The 20,002-nt window shown below is 43.9% G+C and overlaps 1 protein-coding gene across 1 annotated transcript in view; it reads right to left on the bottom strand.

Moving 5' to 3' along the window:
- The window catches only part of AGPS (alkylglycerone phosphate synthase), a 132,356-nt gene that overhangs the window by 48,089 nt on the left and 64,265 nt on the right, over nucleotides 1–20,002 (bottom strand). The window contains exons 12-13 of the mRNA XM_084643588.1: nucleotides 15,852–15,903; nucleotides 4,198–4,274 (exon numbers count right to left, since the gene is read on the bottom strand). Coding sequence (XP_084499714.1) covers nucleotides 4,198–4,274; nucleotides 15,852–15,903 — 129 coding nt within the window. The remainder of the gene's footprint in view (nucleotides 1–4,197; nucleotides 4,275–15,851; nucleotides 15,904–20,002) is intronic.

Here is a 20,002-nt window from a genome sequence, read left to right as displayed (position 1 = left end):
TTGGCACTGGCGTGACTGTTGCTGGAACACTGTGTCCAGTACTGGTGTCCACAGTTCAAGAAGGATGTTGATTAATTGGAGGGGGTTCAGACCAAAGCCATGAGAATGGCTAAAGGATTAGAAAATATGCCCTATAATGATTGAGCTCCTGGAGTCTATCTATTGAGGTTAACAAAGGGAAGATTAAAGGGTGACTTGATTACAACCTACAATTACCCATAGAGAACAAATATTTAATAACAAGCTCTTCAATCTATCAGGAAAAGGTACAGCATGATCAAAGGCCTGAAAGTTGAAGCTAGACTAATTCAGACAGGAAATAAAGCATACATTTTTAACAGTGAGAGTAATTACTCACTGAGGGGAAAACAATAACAAAACACGCAGCAATGGCTGAAGTGCTAAATGCCTTTTTTGTTTCAGTTTTCACCAAAAAAGTTAGCAGTGACTGGACAACTAACATAGTGAACATCAATGTAATGGGATAGAAGCTGAGGCTAATATACGAAAAGAATAAGTTAAGAATTACTTAGACAATCTAGATGTCTTCAAGTCAGCAGGGCCTAATGAAATAAATCGTAAAACACTTAAAGAACTGGCAGAAGAGATCTCAGAGCCATTATCTTTGCAAACTTGTGGAGAACAAGAACGGTCCCCATGGACTGGAAAAGGGCAAATACAGTACCTATCTATAAAATGGGAATAAGGACAACCAAGGAATTATAGTCTAGTCAGCTTAATATTGGTACCTGGAAAGATCATGAAGCAAACAATCAATTTGGAAGCACCTAGAGCAGAGATTGGCAACCTTTGGCACATGGCCCATCAGGGTTATCCACTGGTGGGCTGCGAGACATTTTGTTTACATTGACCATCTTCAGGCACAGCCCCCCGCAGCTCCCAGTGGCCACAGTTCGCCATTCCCGGCCAATGGGAGTAACTTCAGGTTTTTGAGATAGCCGTTGAGAAGGCACGGGTCTAAAATGAGTCAGAGACCCCTATTGGCCTTTGGAATTAGGAAATATCAGTAGTAAACCCCCTTCTCTCTTAAATCCCAAGGAACCTCCTCCACGGCTAGGAGAAGAGCTTGCACCTGCTGGCCGAGAAGTTGCTTGTGAGAAGGCTTTCTGAAGAAGGATGGGGAAGGGAGGTGTGGAAATTAACTGGAGCGTATAACCCCTTTTCACAGCCTTCAGCAACCAGTGGTCTGGTGGTGATAAGAGACCAGGCTGAGCTGAAGTGAGATAGGCGGTCCAAAGACAAAGGAGGGACAGAAACCAGTGGCATGGGAATTGCTATAATGCTTTTGGGCATCCCATCAAAAAGTTCTGTTTGGCTACCTCCAAATATCTGTCTGGGCCAACCAGGAACTGAGGCAGATGGGGGCAGTTGTCAGCTGTCTAAATCCCTTCAAGGGGCCTCGATACCGCATGGGAATTTGGAACATGTTCCCTTTCTGCTCACCAGCACAGACACCACCAACTCTTGTATTCCCGGCAGCTGCGGTACCGAAAGCGCCAGCAAGTTAATGGTCGCAACAAATGCCTCTGGGGTAGACGCTACCATGATCCTGCTGGTGCCACACTGTCCTTCCGGTGCTGTAGGTTGGTCTGGGACCGGACTCAGAGCCTGCACACTGGATGGAGTCCGATGGTATTGCCGTCGGAACGAGGGCAGAAGAGTGGCCAGACTTAGGTCGCACTCTGCTGTGCTCCCAGTGCTTGGTTTTCTTTAGAGTTGGGGAACGCCCCCTCTCATCCAGCAGCTTCTTATGGTTTTTTCCTTGACACCAGTGAAGGGGAACAGGTCTGAGAGACTCTCAGAGCAGGAGGAGCACCCCGCACCAACGACAAGGTACTCAGTGCTGAGTCTGACCAGCCTGGCTCTGACACGGGTCAAGCACTGCCTCCATCAGAAAAGATTTCAACCTGGCCTCCTGGTCTTTCTTAGTATGGGACTTCAAGTCCCAGCAGATCTGGCAGAGATCCCAGATATGAGTCTCTCCCAGCACATCAGACAACTGGAGTGCAGGTTACGCTTGAAACCCAGAGACCGAGGCATTCCCCGACACCAGGAGTGGATGAAGACTGATAAAGTGAAACATGCCAACTAACAAATGTACATCAAATTGACAACAGTTCAAATGAGAAATAAAGAACCGGGGTGAAAGAAAGTAAACCAAGACCACTAAGAAGAGTTCGCCACAGCAAGAGGAGCAGTTCCAGCGACCGTCACAGGTAGTAAGAAGGAACAGAGGGTGGGGGTTTTGCTGGACCCCTTGTGCCAGTGTGTGGCACCGGGGTGGTGGTGCTGGGGCCAACCCAATGGATGTTACTGGGAGAAAAATTTCTGGTGACTGCAAGCAGCTCGTGCACACTTAACGTAAAATGGACACATAATAGCACTCGAAGAAGAAATATAGCCTACATGAACCTATTATAAGGTGCGTGCACAACTGGTTGGAAAAGTATACTCAGTAGTTATCAATGGTTCAAAATCAAGCTAGAAGGGCAAACCATGTAGGGTGCCACAGGGTTGTGTCCTAGGTCCGGTTCTATTCACTATCTTCATAAATGATTTGGATAATGGTATAGAAAATACACTTAAAGTTTGTGGACAATACAAAGCTGGGAGGGGTTGCAAATGCTTTGGAGACCAGGATTAGAATTCAAAATGATCTTGACAAATTGGAGACACGGTCTGAAATAAATAGGATGAAATTCAATAAGGACAAAATGTAAAGTACTACACTTAAGAAGGAATAATCAATTGCACAAATAGAAAATGAGAAATGACTGCCAACGAAGGAGTAGCACAGAAAAGGATAGGAGTTTTATCGTAGATCACAAACTAAATTTGAGTCAACAATGTAATACTGTTGCAAATAAAGCAAACATCATTCTGGGATGAATTAGCAGGAGTGTTGTGAGCAAGACATGAGAAGCACTACTCAGCATTGATAAGGCCTCAACTGGAGTCTGCATCTAAACTTCATTTGAAGAATTGGTGTTTTACCCATGAAAGCTTATGCCCAAATAAATCTGTTAGTCTTTAAGGTGCCATCAGACTCCTTGATGTTTTTGTGGATACAGACTAACACGGCTACCCCCGATACTTGACACCAACTGGATGGAGTATTGTGTCTAGTTCTGGACATCACACTTCACGAACAATGTGGACAAACTGGAGAAAGTCCAGAGGAGAGCAACAAAAATTATTATGGTCTAGAGAAAACACGGCCTACAAGGAAAGATTGAAAAAAATTGGGCTGTTTATTCCAAAGAGAAGAGAAGACTGAGTGGGGACATGGTGATAATCTTCAAGTTCCTGAAAGGTTGGTATAAAAAGGGGGGCATGATAAATTGATCTAAACTACTGAGGACAGGATAAGAATTAAAGGGCTTAAATTGCAGCAAGGGATATTTAGGTTAGGCATTAGGAAAAACTCCCTAACTGTAAGAGTAGTTAAGCACTGGAAAATTGCCTAGGGAGGCTGTGGAATCTTCATCACTGGAAGTTTTAAAGAATACGGTAGACAAAAGACCTGTCATACTTAGTTCTGCCTCAGTGCAGGGGACTGGACTAGATGGCCTATTGAGGTTCCTTCTAGTCCTACATTTCTATGATTAACCATTATGACAACTAATAAAAGGGTCATGGTGGATTCCCCATCACTGACCATTTCTAAATCAAGCCTGGATGTTTTTCTAAAAGATATGCTCTGGGAATTATTTTGGGGGAAGTTCTATGGACTATGTAATAAAGTAGGTAAGACTAGATGATCACAATGGTCCCTTCTGGCCTTGGAAACCACGAATCTATGCATCTTATCCCATATTACACTGTGAGTAGTAGAAAGACAACACCTATTTCATATGGGAGTTATGAGGACTAGTTAATGTTTGTGCAAAACTGAACATAAAGTAGTGCAAGTATTTAGTTTTTATACTTTAAAATGAATATTATTGCACAGAAAAAGTCAATTTAATTTGCTGCAGTGTAGCATTCAGAATGGGAATCCTGATAGCAAAACAAGCTATCCCCACACCATTTCCTTGAGATCCTTGAACCATTATGTGAAATTTCTGCACTGTTACACTTGTTACATTTCGAGAGCACCTCAAATCATGAGACAATGTACTAGAAACTTTCTGAATCCTTAAACTGCTAAATAGCATTACATTAAATATTAAATACCTTTGTGATGTAGAATTTTTTCAGCCCATCCAAAAATGATGTAAAAATTGAAGCAACCTGTGGTTTAAGAGCATGCCCTTTGGGGGATGGGAAAAAGAGGAAACAATAAGTTAACAAGTCAATAATAGCAGCAAGATTTTCAGAATTCTGATCTTATTTCATCATGTAATGAACTCTGATAAGGGAATTTATAGGTAAAGCTCTGAGAAAGGACTTTGAACATTTTAGTTTTTGTAACCTAAAATTTAAAAATGAAGAAATCTCCTTTATGAGATTTTAGAGAAATGTTTTTCATTAATTGTTATTCAAAAGGAATATGTGGCGAATAGCGTGTTAAATTTATCCCAATACCATATCTTCATTCAGACATGTAATTCTGATTAATCTTCGTTCAGGTCATCACAAGTATATGGCACACAGAAAGTTTAAACCACACTCCATTTTTTAATGGAACAGAAATTAGTCGTTGCTGGTTTTATTTCTTTTTTAAGTTATGCCAAACCATTGAAACAGATATCCAAAAATGAAGTAAAGTGTATAGAGTTTTTCCCCTTCTTGGTTATATCACTTGTGCAGATTTCTCTACATAAAACTAGTAATTGCTTCCTTAATCACATACACAGAATTAAAATTACCAGAATACATAAATGGCATCTTGGAGTCTGTTAAATTAACATCTATGCCTCAGGACTGGGTTGAATTGAGATGAAAGCCTTTTACTGTGCTTTCCATTGTTTTCAGTTACTAGCAATGTCTGAACTCCCACAACTGCTTCATTTTAATAGCCTTACATCTGGCTTACATGCTGTGAGCCCAATTCATAAAAAAGTTATGCACTATTACATGGTATTTCCAAATACTTCCTTGTAAAATACTTCAAAGTATTTTCTCCTGAATAAAGCATGAACTTCAGTAATTCATTAGCCTTCTTTCCTCTTCACTAAAAAGAACAACTCTCCTTCGCATAGTAAGATAAGAACAAGTTGCAAAAAGTACACCTCTATATACATTTGATAAATGACAAATGTGCATGGAAAATTGACAAACACAAAAAGGCTGCATCAGTTAAGGCAATAAAGGACAATAATTTACTCAACCACAACCTTTAAAAGAAACTGGAAGATGTTTTGCATGCTTAAGAAATAGGTTCAGGGTTTATGTTTTTCCAGCAGCCATTAACTATCTCACAAACACTTAAAACAATGGAGAGAGCTGTTTAAAAGTACTTGAAGTTGATAAGAATAAGTGAAACAACCCTAAACTCAGGTCTAAGCCTGAGTGGAAGACCAGTTTTCAAATCATTTCAACTATGTTAGTAAATTTTAAATCTAAACTTGCAATTTCAAATTTTAAAAATGCATCTGTCCTTTGCTATAGGTACACATTCACTATAATAGAATACAGAAGATATCAAAGATCTAAGTCCTTAAGAACTATGTATTTCCCCTCCCCCCCATTCCTGTTATTGGGACTAGTCCATAGGTGGGCAAACTATGGACCGTGGGCCACATTCTGCCCGCGGGACCTTCCTGGCCCCTGAGCTCCTGGTCGGGGAGACTACCCCCCGGCCCCTTCCCCACTGTCCCCCATCCCCCGCAGCAACGCTGCTGCGCTGCCAGCACTCTGGCCAGCCACTCCTGCCGGGCAGCGTGGGTGGCGTGACTGGCTCTGGTGGGGCTGTGAGCTCCTGCTGCTCTGAGCAGCATGGTAACAGGGTGGAAAGGTTGAATAAGAGGCAGAGGGTCCCGGGGGTGGACAGGGAGCAGTTAGATGGGGTGGGGTCCTGGGAGGGGGAGGGAAATGGGAGGGGGGCGGAAGCCAGGCTGTTTGGGGAGGTGATTCTTCGCAACCCTGATGTGGCCCTCGGGCCAAAAAGTTTGCCCACCCCTGGACTAGTCATTACTACTCCCCCACTTCATTTACCCCTCAAAGCACTCTTCCTCAAAAACCTGGGAGGGACCGGCAGACCTTGCTACATACCCTAAAGTTCCACACACCCTGAGTTTGTTGGACTCAAGGATAAGTGACTTCCAGGACTTAAGTCCCTCACTGAAAGCATGTTGCCATCAGCATCCTCCTATTTAAATCGGGAGATTGATACCTTCATGATAGGTCTCAAGCTAACTGTCATGCTATCACTTCAATGAAAAATCTCAGGTAGTCAGCATCTAAACTAAGTCTTCATATGTCAATCACATTGCATTGATTCACATCCATAAACAAACAGTACCAAATGTAATGTGCTCTCTGCAAGATACCCTAGTACGCAAAGGGGCTGGTTTATTCTATAACCGTTTAATTTTCTGTATTGTGTTCAGAAACTGTCATAATACATTACAGAACTTCCATTTTGAAAAGGAAAAATATGGGTTAGCTACAAAAAAAGACAGTAACTGAAGACTATTAAACACTGAAGTCTAGCACGCAAATCACAATGCATTCACTCATTTTCATTTCCTCACTACACAATGCATACACAACTCCATAAGGTATGCATATGCTTTTACTTTAACTGGAAATAGCTTTCTAGAGTAGATTTGCATACCAATGCCCATTGTCAAGGTTCCTTCCCCACTCTGAACTCTAGGGTACAGATGTGGGGACCTGCATGAAAAACCCCCTAAGCTTATTTTTACCAGCTTAAGTTAAAACTTCCCCAAGGTACAAACTATTTTACCTTTTGCCCTGGGACTTTATTGCTGCCACCACCAAGTGTCTAACAAAAACAACAAGGAAAGCGCCCACTTGGAAACGTCTTTCCCCCCAAAAATCCCCCCAAGCCCTACACCCCCTTTCCTGGGGAAGGCTTGATAAAAATCCTCACCAATTTGCATAGGTGAACACAGACCCAAACCCTTGGATCTTAAGAACAATGAAAAAGCAATCAGGTTCTTAAAAGAAGAATTTTAATTGAAGAAAAAGTAAAAAAATCACCTCTGTAAAATCAGGATGGTAAATACCTTACAGGGTAATCAGATTCAAAACAGAGAATCCCTTTAGGCAAAACCTTAAGTTACAAAAAGACACAAAAACAGGAATATACATTCCATTCAGCACAACTTATTTTATCAGCCGTTTAAACAAAACAGAATCAAACGCATATCTAGCTAGATTACTTACTAAGTTCTAAGACTCCATTCCTTTTCTGTTCCCGGCAAAAGCATCACACAGATCGAGAGAACCTTTGCTTTTCCCACCTCCAGCTTTGAAAAGTATCTTGTCTCCTCATTGGTCATTTTGGTCAGGTGCCAGCAAGTTTATCCTAGCTTCTTAACCCCTTACAGGTGAAAGGGTTTTTCTTCTGGCCAGGAGGGATTTTAAAGGTGTTTACCCTTCCCTTTATATTTATGACACGCCCCCCAAATCACAGATAGGGTGAAACGCTGGCTGTGATTTCTTCCTGGAGCTCTAGGAGAAAACAGAGTAAATGCACCTCTTAATATACTACCAAGTATATAAAGACTAACAATATTTTCCACATCTCAAGGACGATTTTAACCAGTTGATTCTGGGAAACTTTCACGGGAGAGTGCATCAGCCACTTTGTTAGAACTTCCCAAGATGTGTTGGATGTCGAAATCAAAATCTTGGAGAGCTAAACTCCACCGAAGAAGTTTTTTGTTATTTCCCGTGGCGGTATGAAGCCACTGTAGCGCAGCATGGTTGGTTTGCAGGTGGAAACGCCGTCCCCAAACATATGGGCGTAGCTTTTCCAGAGCATAGACAATGGCGTAACATTCTTTTTCAGTGACTGACCAGTTGCTTTCTCTCTCAGACAGCTTCTTGCTGAGAAACACTACAGGATGGAATTCTTGATCAGGTCCTTCCTGTATTAAAACTGCTCCCACATCACGCTCGGACGCATCTGTGGTTACTAGGAATGGTTTGTCAAAGTCTGGGGCCCTTAGCACAGGGTCAGACATGAGTGTCGCTTTCAGCTGGTTAAAGGCCTTCTGACACTCTTCAGTCCACTGAACGGCATTTGGCTGTTTCTTTTTGGTTAGGTCTGTCAGTGGGGCAGCGATTTGGCTGTATTGTGGTACAAATCGCCTGTAATAACCAGCCAAGCCTAAGGAGGATTGGACCTGTTTCTTTGACTTTGGGACATGCCACTTTCGGATAGCATCCACTTTGGCCTGTAAGGGGTTGATAGTTCCTTGACCCACCTGGTGTCCAAGGTCAGTCACTCTGTTTAGGCCTATTTGACACTTCTTAGCCTTAACAGTTAGTCCTGCTTCCCTTATGCGCTCGAAGACTTTTTGTAGATGTTCCAGGTGTTCTGCCCAGGAATCCGAAAATATGGCCACGTCGTCAAGGTAGGCAACTGCATATTCTCCAAATCCTGCTCGGAGACCATCTACAAGGCTTTGGAAGGTGGCGGGTTCATTCCGCAGCCCAAAAGGGAGTACATTAAATTCATACAGCCCGACATGTGTGGTGAAGGCTGACCTTTCCTTGGGGATTAATCTAGCGGTACCTGCCAGTAACCCTTGGTTAAATCCACGGTAGAGATGAACTGGGCCTGTCCCAGTTTCTCTAATAGTTCATCTGTGCATGGCATTAGATAGTTGTCTGGATGAGTTACAGCATTTAGCTTACGGTAGTCCACGCAAAAACGTATCTCCCCATCTGGTTTGGGAACTAGAACCACTGGAGATGCCCATGCACTGCCAGAGGGGTGGATTACCCCCATCTGTAGCATATCCTGGATCTCCCGTTCTATAGCAGTTTTAGCTTGAGGAGACACCCGATAAGGTTGGACTTTAATTGGGTGAGCATTACCTGTGTCAATGGAGTGGTATGCCCCTTCAGTCAGTCCTGGGGTGGCTGAGAACGTCGGCGCGTAGCTAATGCACAGCTCCTTGATCTGCTGTCGCTGCATACGCCCAAGGGTCATGGAGAGGTTCACCTCTTCCACGCCACCAGCACGTTTCCCTTTGTAGTAGACACCTTCGGGCCACTCAGCGTCATCTCCTCCCTGGGCTGTAAACTGACAAACCTTTAATTCTCTGGAATAAAAGGGCTTTAGAGAATTAATATGGTACACCTTAGGCTTTTGGTTGGAGGTGGGGAATGCCGTGAGATAATTAACAGCTCCCAGGAGCTCCTGGACTGTGAATGGCCCTTCCCACGATGCTTCCATTTTTTGGGCCTGGAGCGCCTTTAAGACCATGATCTGGTCCCCTAGTTTGAAGGAATGCTCTCTGGCATGTTTATCATACCAAGTTTTTTGCTCTTTTTGAGCATCCTTTAGGTTTTCTTTAGCAAGGGCTAAAGAGGTTCGGAGGGTGTTCTGTAGGTTGGGTGTTCTGGACTAACAAAGTCCAGAATGTTAGTTCCTGGAGAAGATGTAAACCCCTCCCATTGCTGCTTCACCAATTGTAATGGCCCCTTAACCTCACGGCCATATACAAATTCAAATGGTGAAAACCCTAAACTGGGATGTGGTACAGCTCTGTAGGCAAAGAGCAACTGCTGCAACACTAGGTCCCAATCATTGGAGTGCTCATTTACAAATTTAGGTACCATGGCCCCCAAAGTCCCATTAAATTTCTCCCCCAGGCCATTTGTTTGATGATGGTAAGGGGTGGCAACCAAGTGATTCACCCCATGAGCTTCCCAAAGGCTTTCCATAGTTCCTGCCAGGAAATTAGTTCCTGCATCTGTGAGGATATCGGAGGGCCAACCTACCCTGGCAAAAATGTCTGCTAGTGCCTGGCACACACTTTTAGCCAGGGTGTTGCTTAGAGCTACTGCTTCTGGCCATCGGGTGGCAAAATACATAAAAGTCAGTATGTACTGCTTTCCTCTGGGTGTCTTTTTCGGAAAAGGACCCAGAATATCCACAGCTACTCGCTGAAATGGAACTTCAATGATGGGGAGTGGCTGGAGGGAGGCTTTGACCTGGTCTTGGGGTTTTCCCACTCTTTGGCATACCTCACAAGACCGGACATAAGTAGAAACATCCTTGCCCATTCCCTCCCAGTGGAATGACCTCCCCAAACGGTCTTTGGTCCTGTGCACCCCAGCATGGCTACTAGGATGATCATGGGCCAAGCTCAAGAGCTTTACCTGGGTACTTAGTTGAAACTACCAACTGTCTCTGAGGATGCCAGTCTTCCTGGTCTCCACCAGAAAGAGTTTCCTTGTATAAAAGTCCTCTTTCTACAACAAACCTGGATCGATTAGAAGAGCTGAGAGGCGGTGGGTTGTTCCGTGCCGCCGTCCAAGCTCTCTGGAGGCTTTCATCTGCTTCCTGTTTGGTCTGGAACTGTTCCCTTGATGTTGGAGACATCAGTTCCTCATTGGATTGTGGACCTAGGCTTGGTCCCTCTGGAAGTGATGTAGGGGATGGGGCTGTTTCCATTTACTGTGAACCACTCTCCGCTGGTGCACTATGTTGGGGTTCAGGCTCTGGCTGAGCCTCTCGTGTAGGGTTATCGGCTGCTGCCGGTTCTGGTTCTGGGACTGGCTCTGTCTGGGTCTCTGGGACTGGATCCACTACTGCTGTTGTAGATGTTGGCATGGGGTCCGGGTCCATCACCTCTGACCAGTTCCTGGCAGAAGTTTCCAGAACAGAGCTAGGTGGGACGGCTTGTTTAACCAGGCTGAGGGTGACCATTCCCACCCTCTTGGCTAGCTTCACATGATTGGCCAAGTCTTCCTCCAACAGCATGGGGATGGGATAATCATCATAGACTGCAAAAGTCCACGTTCCTGACCAACCCTTGTACTGGACAGGCAACTTGGCTGTAGGCAAATTGAAAGAGTTGGACTTGAAGGGCTGAATTGTCACTTGCATCTCTGGGTCGATTAAATTGGGGTCCACTAAGGAAGCATGGATAGCCGACACCTGTGCTCCGGTGTCCCTCCACGCGGTGACCTTCTGCCCGCCCACACTCACAGTTTCCCTCCACTCTGAGGGTGTCTGGGAGGTATCTGGGCCTGAAGACCTCTGGTATGATTCTGGTGCAATGAACTGTAATCTGTTGGGGTTCTTGGGGCAGTTGGCCTTCACATGCCCCGGCTCATTACATTTAAAACATCGTCCAGCTGATGGGTCACTGGGGCGAGGTGGGTTGCTGGAGAACAGTGTGGCAGGACGATAAGGTGTCTGGAGCATTCCTTGGTGTGTAGTTGGGGCCTTGGGCTGCCCCCGGTAGTAGGGGGTGGTCTGAGGGTGTCCCTTCTGGTATCCGCTCCAACTGCGACCAGGGTTGTTCCTCTCTCCTCCCTCCACCCATTTTGTTCCGGCTTGCCCCGCTTCTCTGGCCGTCTGGGACTGCTCGTATCGATCAGCATAAGCAGCAAGACTTTCTGCTGAGTCCATTTCCTTATCCCATAAACACTGTTTTATTTTCTCCATGGACATATTCAGGAATTGCTCCTGAGCTATCAAATCACACTTTCCGTCAAAACTAGTGACACCCCTTCCTTGGACCCATTTATCTAAAAGATCCTTCATCTGGTTTAGATAAGCCACATTACTTAGTCCAGGGCCTCTCTTAAGGGTTTGAAATTTTACTCTGTACGTTTCAGATGTAATTTGAAATTGCTTTAAAACCAAATCCTTGAACTGATTATAGTCAGAAGACTCATCAATAGGCATCTTATTGAATATGTCCAGAGCTCTTCCAGTCAATTTTGCAACCAATGTGGTCATCTTGTGAGCTTCAGGAATTTTATGGAGAGTGCACAGTCTCTCAAAGGTGAGAAAATATTCAGCAATATCACTGGATTTATCATACTGTGGACACAGTTGCTCCCATTTGTGGACTGTTGGGGAAGGATGGTTAGGGTTATCCAGTAGATTCCGCTCAGCCTTTGCCTTCTCCATCTCCACTGCCTTCTCTTCCTCTCTTTTTCTTTTTCCTCCATAGCTCTCCTGTGAGCAGCCTCTTGTTGTTTTTCTGTCTCTCTCACTGCCTCCAGTTCTCTCCTGTGGGCAGCCTCTTTGGCTGTTTCTGCCTTGGGCTCTGTCATGTTTGCCTCTCTGTTTTTAACTAACTTTACACCCGAGAGTTAGAACTAAAAACAAACAAACAAAAAAACTTGGCTTCTCAAAACAAAAATAGGTTGTGCTGTACCGGATATATATGTTCTCTGATAGTGATTGTCAGCCTACAGAAAAATCCTTTAAAAAAAAAAAAAAAAAAAACCTAACACCTTTGTCTCCAGGCAAATAGACAGAAAACCCCTCTAGTTGCTCTTAGGTAAAAAACAACTTCAGGTCTGTGAAGACTTGTGAATTTCCCTGCAGGAGGTTAACCACCCTGCCTTTAGATAGAGAAAGCTCCAGCTCACAAAAGACAATTACCTTTTGTCTCTGCTCTGGCCCCCAAGCAGAGACAAAAAAACCTCTAACTGCTTTCAGCTTAAAACCTGCTTTCCAGAGCCCAAAGGAAAAAAAATATTTCCTTTTAAAAACATCTGTGCTTCTGGTTCAAAAAAAAAATCTCAAAATGATTTCAAGTTAATCCCACCGCTCTGACACCATGTCAAGGTTCCTTCCTCACTCTGAACTCTAGGGTACAGATGTGGGGACCTGCATGAAAAACCCCCTAAGCTTATTTTTACCAGCTTAAGTTAAAACTTCCCCAAGGTACAAACTATTTTACCTTTTGCCCTGGGACTTTATTGCTGCCACCACCAAGCGTCTAACAAATATAGAACAGGGAAAGAGCCTGCTTGGAAATGTCTTTCCCCCCAAAATCCTCCCAAACCCTACACCCCCTTTCCTGGGGAAGGCTTGATAAAAATCCTCACCAATTTGCATAGGTGAACACAGACCCAAACCCTTGGATCTTAAGAACAATGAAAAAGCAATCAGGTTCTTAAAAGAAGAATTTTAATTGAAGAAAAAGTAAAAAAATCACCTCTGTAAAATCAGGATGGTAAATACCTTACAGGGTAATCAGATTCAAAACAGAGAATCCCTTTAGGCAAAACCTTAAGTTACAAAAAGACACAAAAACAGGAATATACATTCCATTCAGCACAACTTATTTTATCAACCTTTTAAACAAAACAGAATCAAACGCATATCTAGCTAGATTACTTACTAAGTTCTAAGACTCCATTCCTTTTCTGTTCCCGGCAAAAGCATCACACAGATCGAGAGAACCTTTGTTTTTCCCCCCTCCAGCTTTGAAAGTATCTAGTCTCCTCATTGGTCATTTTGGTCAGGTACCATCAAGTTTATCCTAGCTTCTTAACCCTTTACAGGTGAAAGGCTTTTTCCTCTGGCCAGGAGGGATTTTAAAGGTGTTTACCCTTCCCTTTATATTTATGACACCCATAGATTTATATACGATTAAAACTGACTGTAGTTATGTGCACATGTCCCTATACACTGAATTACGACTATATTCCTTAGCGCATAACTTACTAGGAAAGTGCTGTTGACAGCTTTGTGGACCAAGCAACAGTAATGATGATCTTTTCCTTATTCTTAAACTAATGCTGGCTATCATTTAATTACACCCCAAATTTAAATTTACATTAATAGTACGGGGCAGCAGGACCAATCCTATACTAACACTTTAATGTTTCTTGCCTGTGGAGAATAACATTGTTAGCTTATGTAGCTTCTGAGCACCACACTTCAGGAAAGATGTAGACAAACTGGAGAAAGTCCAGAGAAGAGCAACAAAAATGATTAGAGGTGTAGAAAACATGACCTATGATGGAAGATTGAAAAAATTGGGTTTGTTTAGTCTGGAAAAGAGAAGACAGAGGGGACGTGATAAGTTTTCAAGTATATAAAAGGTTGTGTGGTAAACCCAGGACTAACAGCTACGGGGGAGGGGGGGTAGTAATTAGTCCCAGGGGATTAAAAGGCCCCTCCCTATCCATTGAGGAGTGATAACCACTGGGCAATAAGGTTCAGCTGGAAAAGGGGTTGCTAGGGAACCAATTAGGTTCAGCTGACTCCAACTGCGTGGGAACTTTTTAAATCCTCCCCTGAGTGGAAGGAGGGAGAGAGTGAGGGAGCGAGAGGAGCAGGGAAGCTGCCAGTAGGCGGTTTGCAGCAAGACACCAAGCCTTCCCAGTAGCGAAGCTGCACTCGCTCCCCAGAAGGGAAGGAAAACAAGCACAAGGGACTGACTGAGGAGAGGAGTAGCAGGACCCTGTGCCACCTATAAGGATTCGTCTTGCCCCAAACCTGAGTCTCCAAGGCTAAAAAGGACTGAGCCTACTGAGGCGAACAAGGTATTTTGCCACAGTTGTTACAAGAAGGAGGGAGAATTGTTGTTAACCTCAACCTCCGAGGATAGGACAAGAAGCAATGGGCTTAAATTGCAGCAAGGGAGGTTTAGGTTGGACATTAGGAAAAACTATCAGGGTGGTTAAGCACCAGAATGAATTGCCTAGGGAGGCTGTGGAATCTCCATCACTGGAGATTTTTCAGAGCAGGTTAGATAAATACCTGACAGGGATGGTCTACTCTAGATAATACTTAGTCCTGCCATGAATGCAGGGGACTGGACTAGATGACCTCTCGAGGTCCCTGCGAGTCTTATGATTCTATGATACATTCAAAAGGGGATTCCACATCAGTTTTGAAGATTTTTTTAAAATCAAAATGTGTTAAAATAAAGCCAAAAGTTTTACCCTAAGATTCACACACGCAACTCCCATTACACAATGCATACCAGAGGGAAGAACTGGACCCCAAATCATTTGAATATATAATCCCAATAGCATGTTTTACCTATCAGACACCCACAAAATACCATTAAGTATCGCTTTAATACTGAGGGAACGTCTACACTTACTGTGAATCAACGCTGAGGCGATCGATCCACCATTGGGGTCGATTTAGCGCGTCTATTGAAGACCCGCTAAAGAAACCGCAGATCGTTCTCCTGTCAACTCTAGTACTCCACCGGAACAAAAAGCTTAAGGTAAGTCGGTGGGAGAAACTCGTAGACACCGCAAAAAGTCGACCTAAGCTAAGTCGACTCCAGCTACGTTATTCACGTAGCAGGAGTTGCATAACTTAGGTCAACTTAACCCTGTAGTGTAGACCTGCCCTGAGTGCATTACACAATCAGGACTGAGATGCACTGGCAGAAGTTCATGGACCATGCGGCTTCCCTGCACTATAGTCAGCTCTAGACATTATCATCAATCTCATTTTCATACACATTGCCCCTTTACTTCCAAAGGGTATCAGTCACCATAAAATAAAAGCACATGTTGATATACTGCATAGAATATGCAACTTGTTCATTTCATTAGTCAATAAGCTTTATGAACTGTTACTGTTACAAGCACTGTACTCTAAAGTTGTCCACTAGCTACAGTAGCTATGTGAAATTTTGTAGGAATTATTTTCAGAACACACACCGATGCATTTCTATAAGGACTCCCAGAAGAAGTCCATCAAAAAGATTTGAACCTAGACTTTTAGCACCAAAGCATAAACTTCTACTGCTTAAGACAAAGGATAAACTCCATTATTTGATAGCAAGGAGTAGGAAGAGTAGCCTACTATAATAGTCACATTTCCTAAAAGGCAAAACGATTCAAACTAGAAATAAGACACAGACAAGCAGTCTGGATTTTAAGCCTGGATATGTCACTTCAGACAAGGCACTCTAAAAATAGAATATAAATACTAATTTTGGACACAATATTTGTGAACTTACCAAACTGAAATTGTGCATTGTCCACAAGGCGAATTGATGCAGGAGCACACCTCTAAAAAAGAAAAAAAAAAATCAATTTGTAAATAAAATTGTGCTGAAGTGGTTTAAACTATGAGAGTCATGTTTTCATATAAAAAACCCAGCATATATAAAAGGCATTAGTACCCTATTTCTATTTCCTTTATCTTCAGCATATATTCACTGCAAGGATAGATATTAATGTGTACATTTGACAAATTCATAAATCTCAGATTTAATGTACATTAACTCTTCAGCATCAGGCCAAAATCTGGCTTTAGGCTTAATTGTGTTTATAAACAAACACGCATACATTAACATAGCCCAAAGAAATCCAGCATTATTTTAAGGTAATGTCCTGTGCTATAAACAAAGAACCCTCTGCAGAGAATTCCAAATGGAACTAATCTGCACTGGCAGGGACATATACAGGGCTGAGCTTTTCTAGTCTTAAAAATATGGTTATACTCCTTATGCTTGAGCTTTGCTCTGGAATGTTTTTCAATAGCTGTGGCTATAGAGGGCACGTGAAGACACACTGTATACTAGTTTAAAAGGGAAATTCAGGGTGAATAGTTTCTGCCCTATCCTTCTTCTCCTGAAGAGTGTTTTGTGAATTCTTAGAGGATCAACTCAAGCTAGTATCTGGCTCAACATATTTATTACACGTTTTAAGGGGAAAACGTATTTACCTGTATAGTAACTGTTGTTCAAGAGGTGATGCAGACATATATTCCACATAGGTGTGTGTGCACCCAGCGCACCAAAGCCAGAGAACTTTGTCTAGCAGTACTCATAGGGGCAGCATTCATGCCCTGTGGCCCTAACCCCTCCCTGGCTATATAAGGGCAACACCGCCCTGATCCCCCTCACTTTCTTTGCATTAAACGTCAAGAGCTACAGACTCTGAGGCAAAGGGGATGGAGGGTGGGTTGTGGAATACATATCTGCATTGCATCTTGAAGACCAATAGATGGAATAAGGGTAAGTAACTGTTTTTAATTTGAGTAGATTCAGCCCTGTATTCCATGTAGGTGACTCAAGCTGTACTCTCAGGAGGTGGAATTCAGAGAGTGTATTTAAACAAGGACTGCAGGATTGCCTTCCCAAAGTTTGCATCTGATCTGGATGCAGTAGTAATGGCATAGTGGTTGAAAACAAATGTACCTAGGACCAAGTGGCAGCCCTGCAAATGTCCAATATAGGAACATCTTTTAGAAATGTGATCAACACTGCCAGGGCCCTCGCAGAATGAGCTTGCACCCACTGATTAGGTGCAGTCTGGATGCTACTTTGTATGCGGTCATGATATTGGAAGTTATCCACCTCGAGATTGTCTGAAGAGGCTGCTTGCCCTTTCATTTTTTCTGCATCTGAAACAGATGAGATGAAGAACAGGAAGATTGAGCCCCACCTAGGTAAAAAGCCAAACATTGCTTGACATCCAACATGTGAGGATGCTACTCATCTGGGGTTGAATGTGGCTTAAGAACAAACACCAACAGATACATAACTTGGTTCAAATGAAACTGAGATGCCACTTTAGATAAAAACTTAGGGTGAGACTGCACGGTTACTTTGTCTTTGGAAGAGTGTGTGTAAGGAGGCTTTGCCATCAAAGCCTGCAACTTACACACACACTCCTTGCATGTTATTGCCACAAGGAGAGCAATTTTCTGACACAGAAGGGAGAAAAGTTGCCAGAAGCTAAAATGGATGTCTGATAAGAACTGCTCAGACCATATTAAGAACCCACAAGGGAACCAGTTCTTCCACCAGTGGTAGAGAAGAGTGACTCCTTTCCAGAGCCTCACTACCACAGAGCTCGGAAACACGGATGGACGGACGGATGGAATGCCAAAATTACCACCAGGTGCACTCTCAACTGAGTGCAGGACCAGAAGACTGTAGGTGTAACAGACAACCCATGACATCCTGGATACAAGTGATCGCTGGTTGAATTCTTTGGCCTAAAGACCACATTAAGAAACACTTCCATTTGGTCAAATAGGCTGCTCTAGAGGAGGGCTTTCTACTATTAAGAAAGATTTGCCGGACCACCTCCAAACATTGTTCTTCCTCCTCGTCCTCCAACCATGCAGCATCCACTCTATGAGATGCAGGGGAGCTGAGCACTGGATGCAAAATCTGACCATGATGCAGAGTCATGAGCTTGGGATGAAGAAGGAGAGATATGGGAAGACAAATCAACAATGCAAGAACGTCAAAGGACCAACGCGGTCTTGGCCACATTGGAGCAAAGAGAATGAGTGTGGCACAATCCCATTTCAGCTTGAGAATGACATGTCAGATGATTGCAATTGGAACAAAGGCATGCAAGAGTGCTGATTCGCAGCTCCGGTGAGAAGCATTGTCAGGGAGCCCAGATTGAGACACCTTCGAGAGCAAAACAGACAGCACTTCTTCTGTCTCCTGTGGCAAACAGGTCTATCATTAAAATGCTCCACACCACAAAGACGGACCAAATGATACCGGGCTTTAGAGACCATTCATGATTTGGGGAGAAATTTCTGCTGAGGTGATCCACCAGATGATTCTGGATCCCTTGTAGGAGATTGGCCAGAGGGGTAACACTTTCCCCAATGCAAACCTTCCAAAGTCGGATTACCTCACGACACTGAATATTGGAGTATGCGCCCTATCTGTTCCCATAATACATCAGTGGTATTTTCATTAAGGATGTGCACTGCTGAGTCCCTGATAAGATATGGAAAGGCCTTACTGGCATTGTAGATGGCATGGAACTCCAGGATACTGATATGCAAAAAAACTTCCAGTTCCAACCACAGGTCTTGAACTTTTAGTGAGCCCAGGTGTGCTCTGTAACCTATTAAGGAGGCATTGGTGACAATAGTCCTGGTTGGTGGGGACTAAGCAAAGCGAACACCCTGGCACACATTGCCCTGAAACCATCCACCACCGTAAGTAGTCCTGGACTGGCAGAGGAAAGAGGACCAGTCTGTCCAAGGGATAACGATCTGAGACCAACTTCAGCCACTTGGGAAGAGGACAAAGGCACAACCTGGCAAACTAGAGTACCTTTGTGCATGCAGCCATATGGCCTATCAACCTCAGGCATACTCAGGCTGTGGTTGAGGGCTGAGACTGTAGTTCCAAACATAGGTGGCAAATTGCGTGCAATTGGTCAGTCAGCAGAAACATTCTCAAACTTGTACAGTCTATTAGGGCCCCAATGAACTCAGTTCTTTGAGCTGGGACCACTGTTTAGGATAAGACGTAGACAAGTCAAAAGCATAGTGTGAACTGAACATGAAAGAAGTCTGCTTCTCTGGACTTCCCCTCAGTAACCACTCATGAGAAGATATGAATTCCCCTCTTCCTGAGGTATGCTGTCACTACAATCATGCATATGTTAAAAACTCAGGGAGCAGAAGACAGACTAAGAGGAAGCATGGTGTATTGATAGTGCCAGTCCGTCACAACAAACTGGAGAAAACGTCTGTGGCTTGGGAGAATTGCGATGTAGAAATAAGTGCCCTGAAGATCCAGGGCAGCAAACCGGTCTGCAAACCTCTGACATCTGGCGCTGGCCATTGTTGGAAGCCTGAATACTGGACTAGATGGACCATTGGTCTGACCCAGTATGGCCATTCTTATGTGATTTCATGAGGGGAGGTCAGTTCATAGGGTGACCATCTGGAATCCCCTGAATCTGGTGTATTTGTTGAGGTTGTGCCCGCCCTTCGATTTGGGAACCAAGAAATACTGGGAATAGAATCCCTGTCCCCAATGCTGCAGGAAAACTTCCTCTACAGCCCCCAGAGCCATTAGAGACTGAACTTGCTAGAGGAGCAGCGTCTAGTTAGAGGTGTCCCTGAAGAGGGACAGGGTACAGGAGTGGGGAGGAGGGATGGAGAGAACTGTATGACATAACTCAATCTGACGGTGCTTAGGATCCAGCTGTCCATAGTAATTGAGTCCTAAACACTGTAAAAATGAGCCAACCTGTAGCCAAACAGGGATGGAGAGGTCACCACCAGTTCACTACCCTGGACACACAAGTCAAGATGGATACTTGCTGGATGCTGATGGAGGAGGAGCTGGCTGGCTAAAATCTGGAACCAGAGGTCCTTCGTCTCGGGGATCTATGC

This window comes from Lepidochelys olivacea (genome assembly GCF_965140295.1).
Source record: "Lepidochelys olivacea isolate rLepOli2 genome assembly, chromosome: 11".
In the NCBI taxonomy this organism is placed as follows: Eukaryota; Metazoa; Chordata; order Testudines; family Cheloniidae; genus Lepidochelys; species Lepidochelys olivacea.
This window is presented reverse-complemented; position numbering and strand designations above follow the sequence as displayed.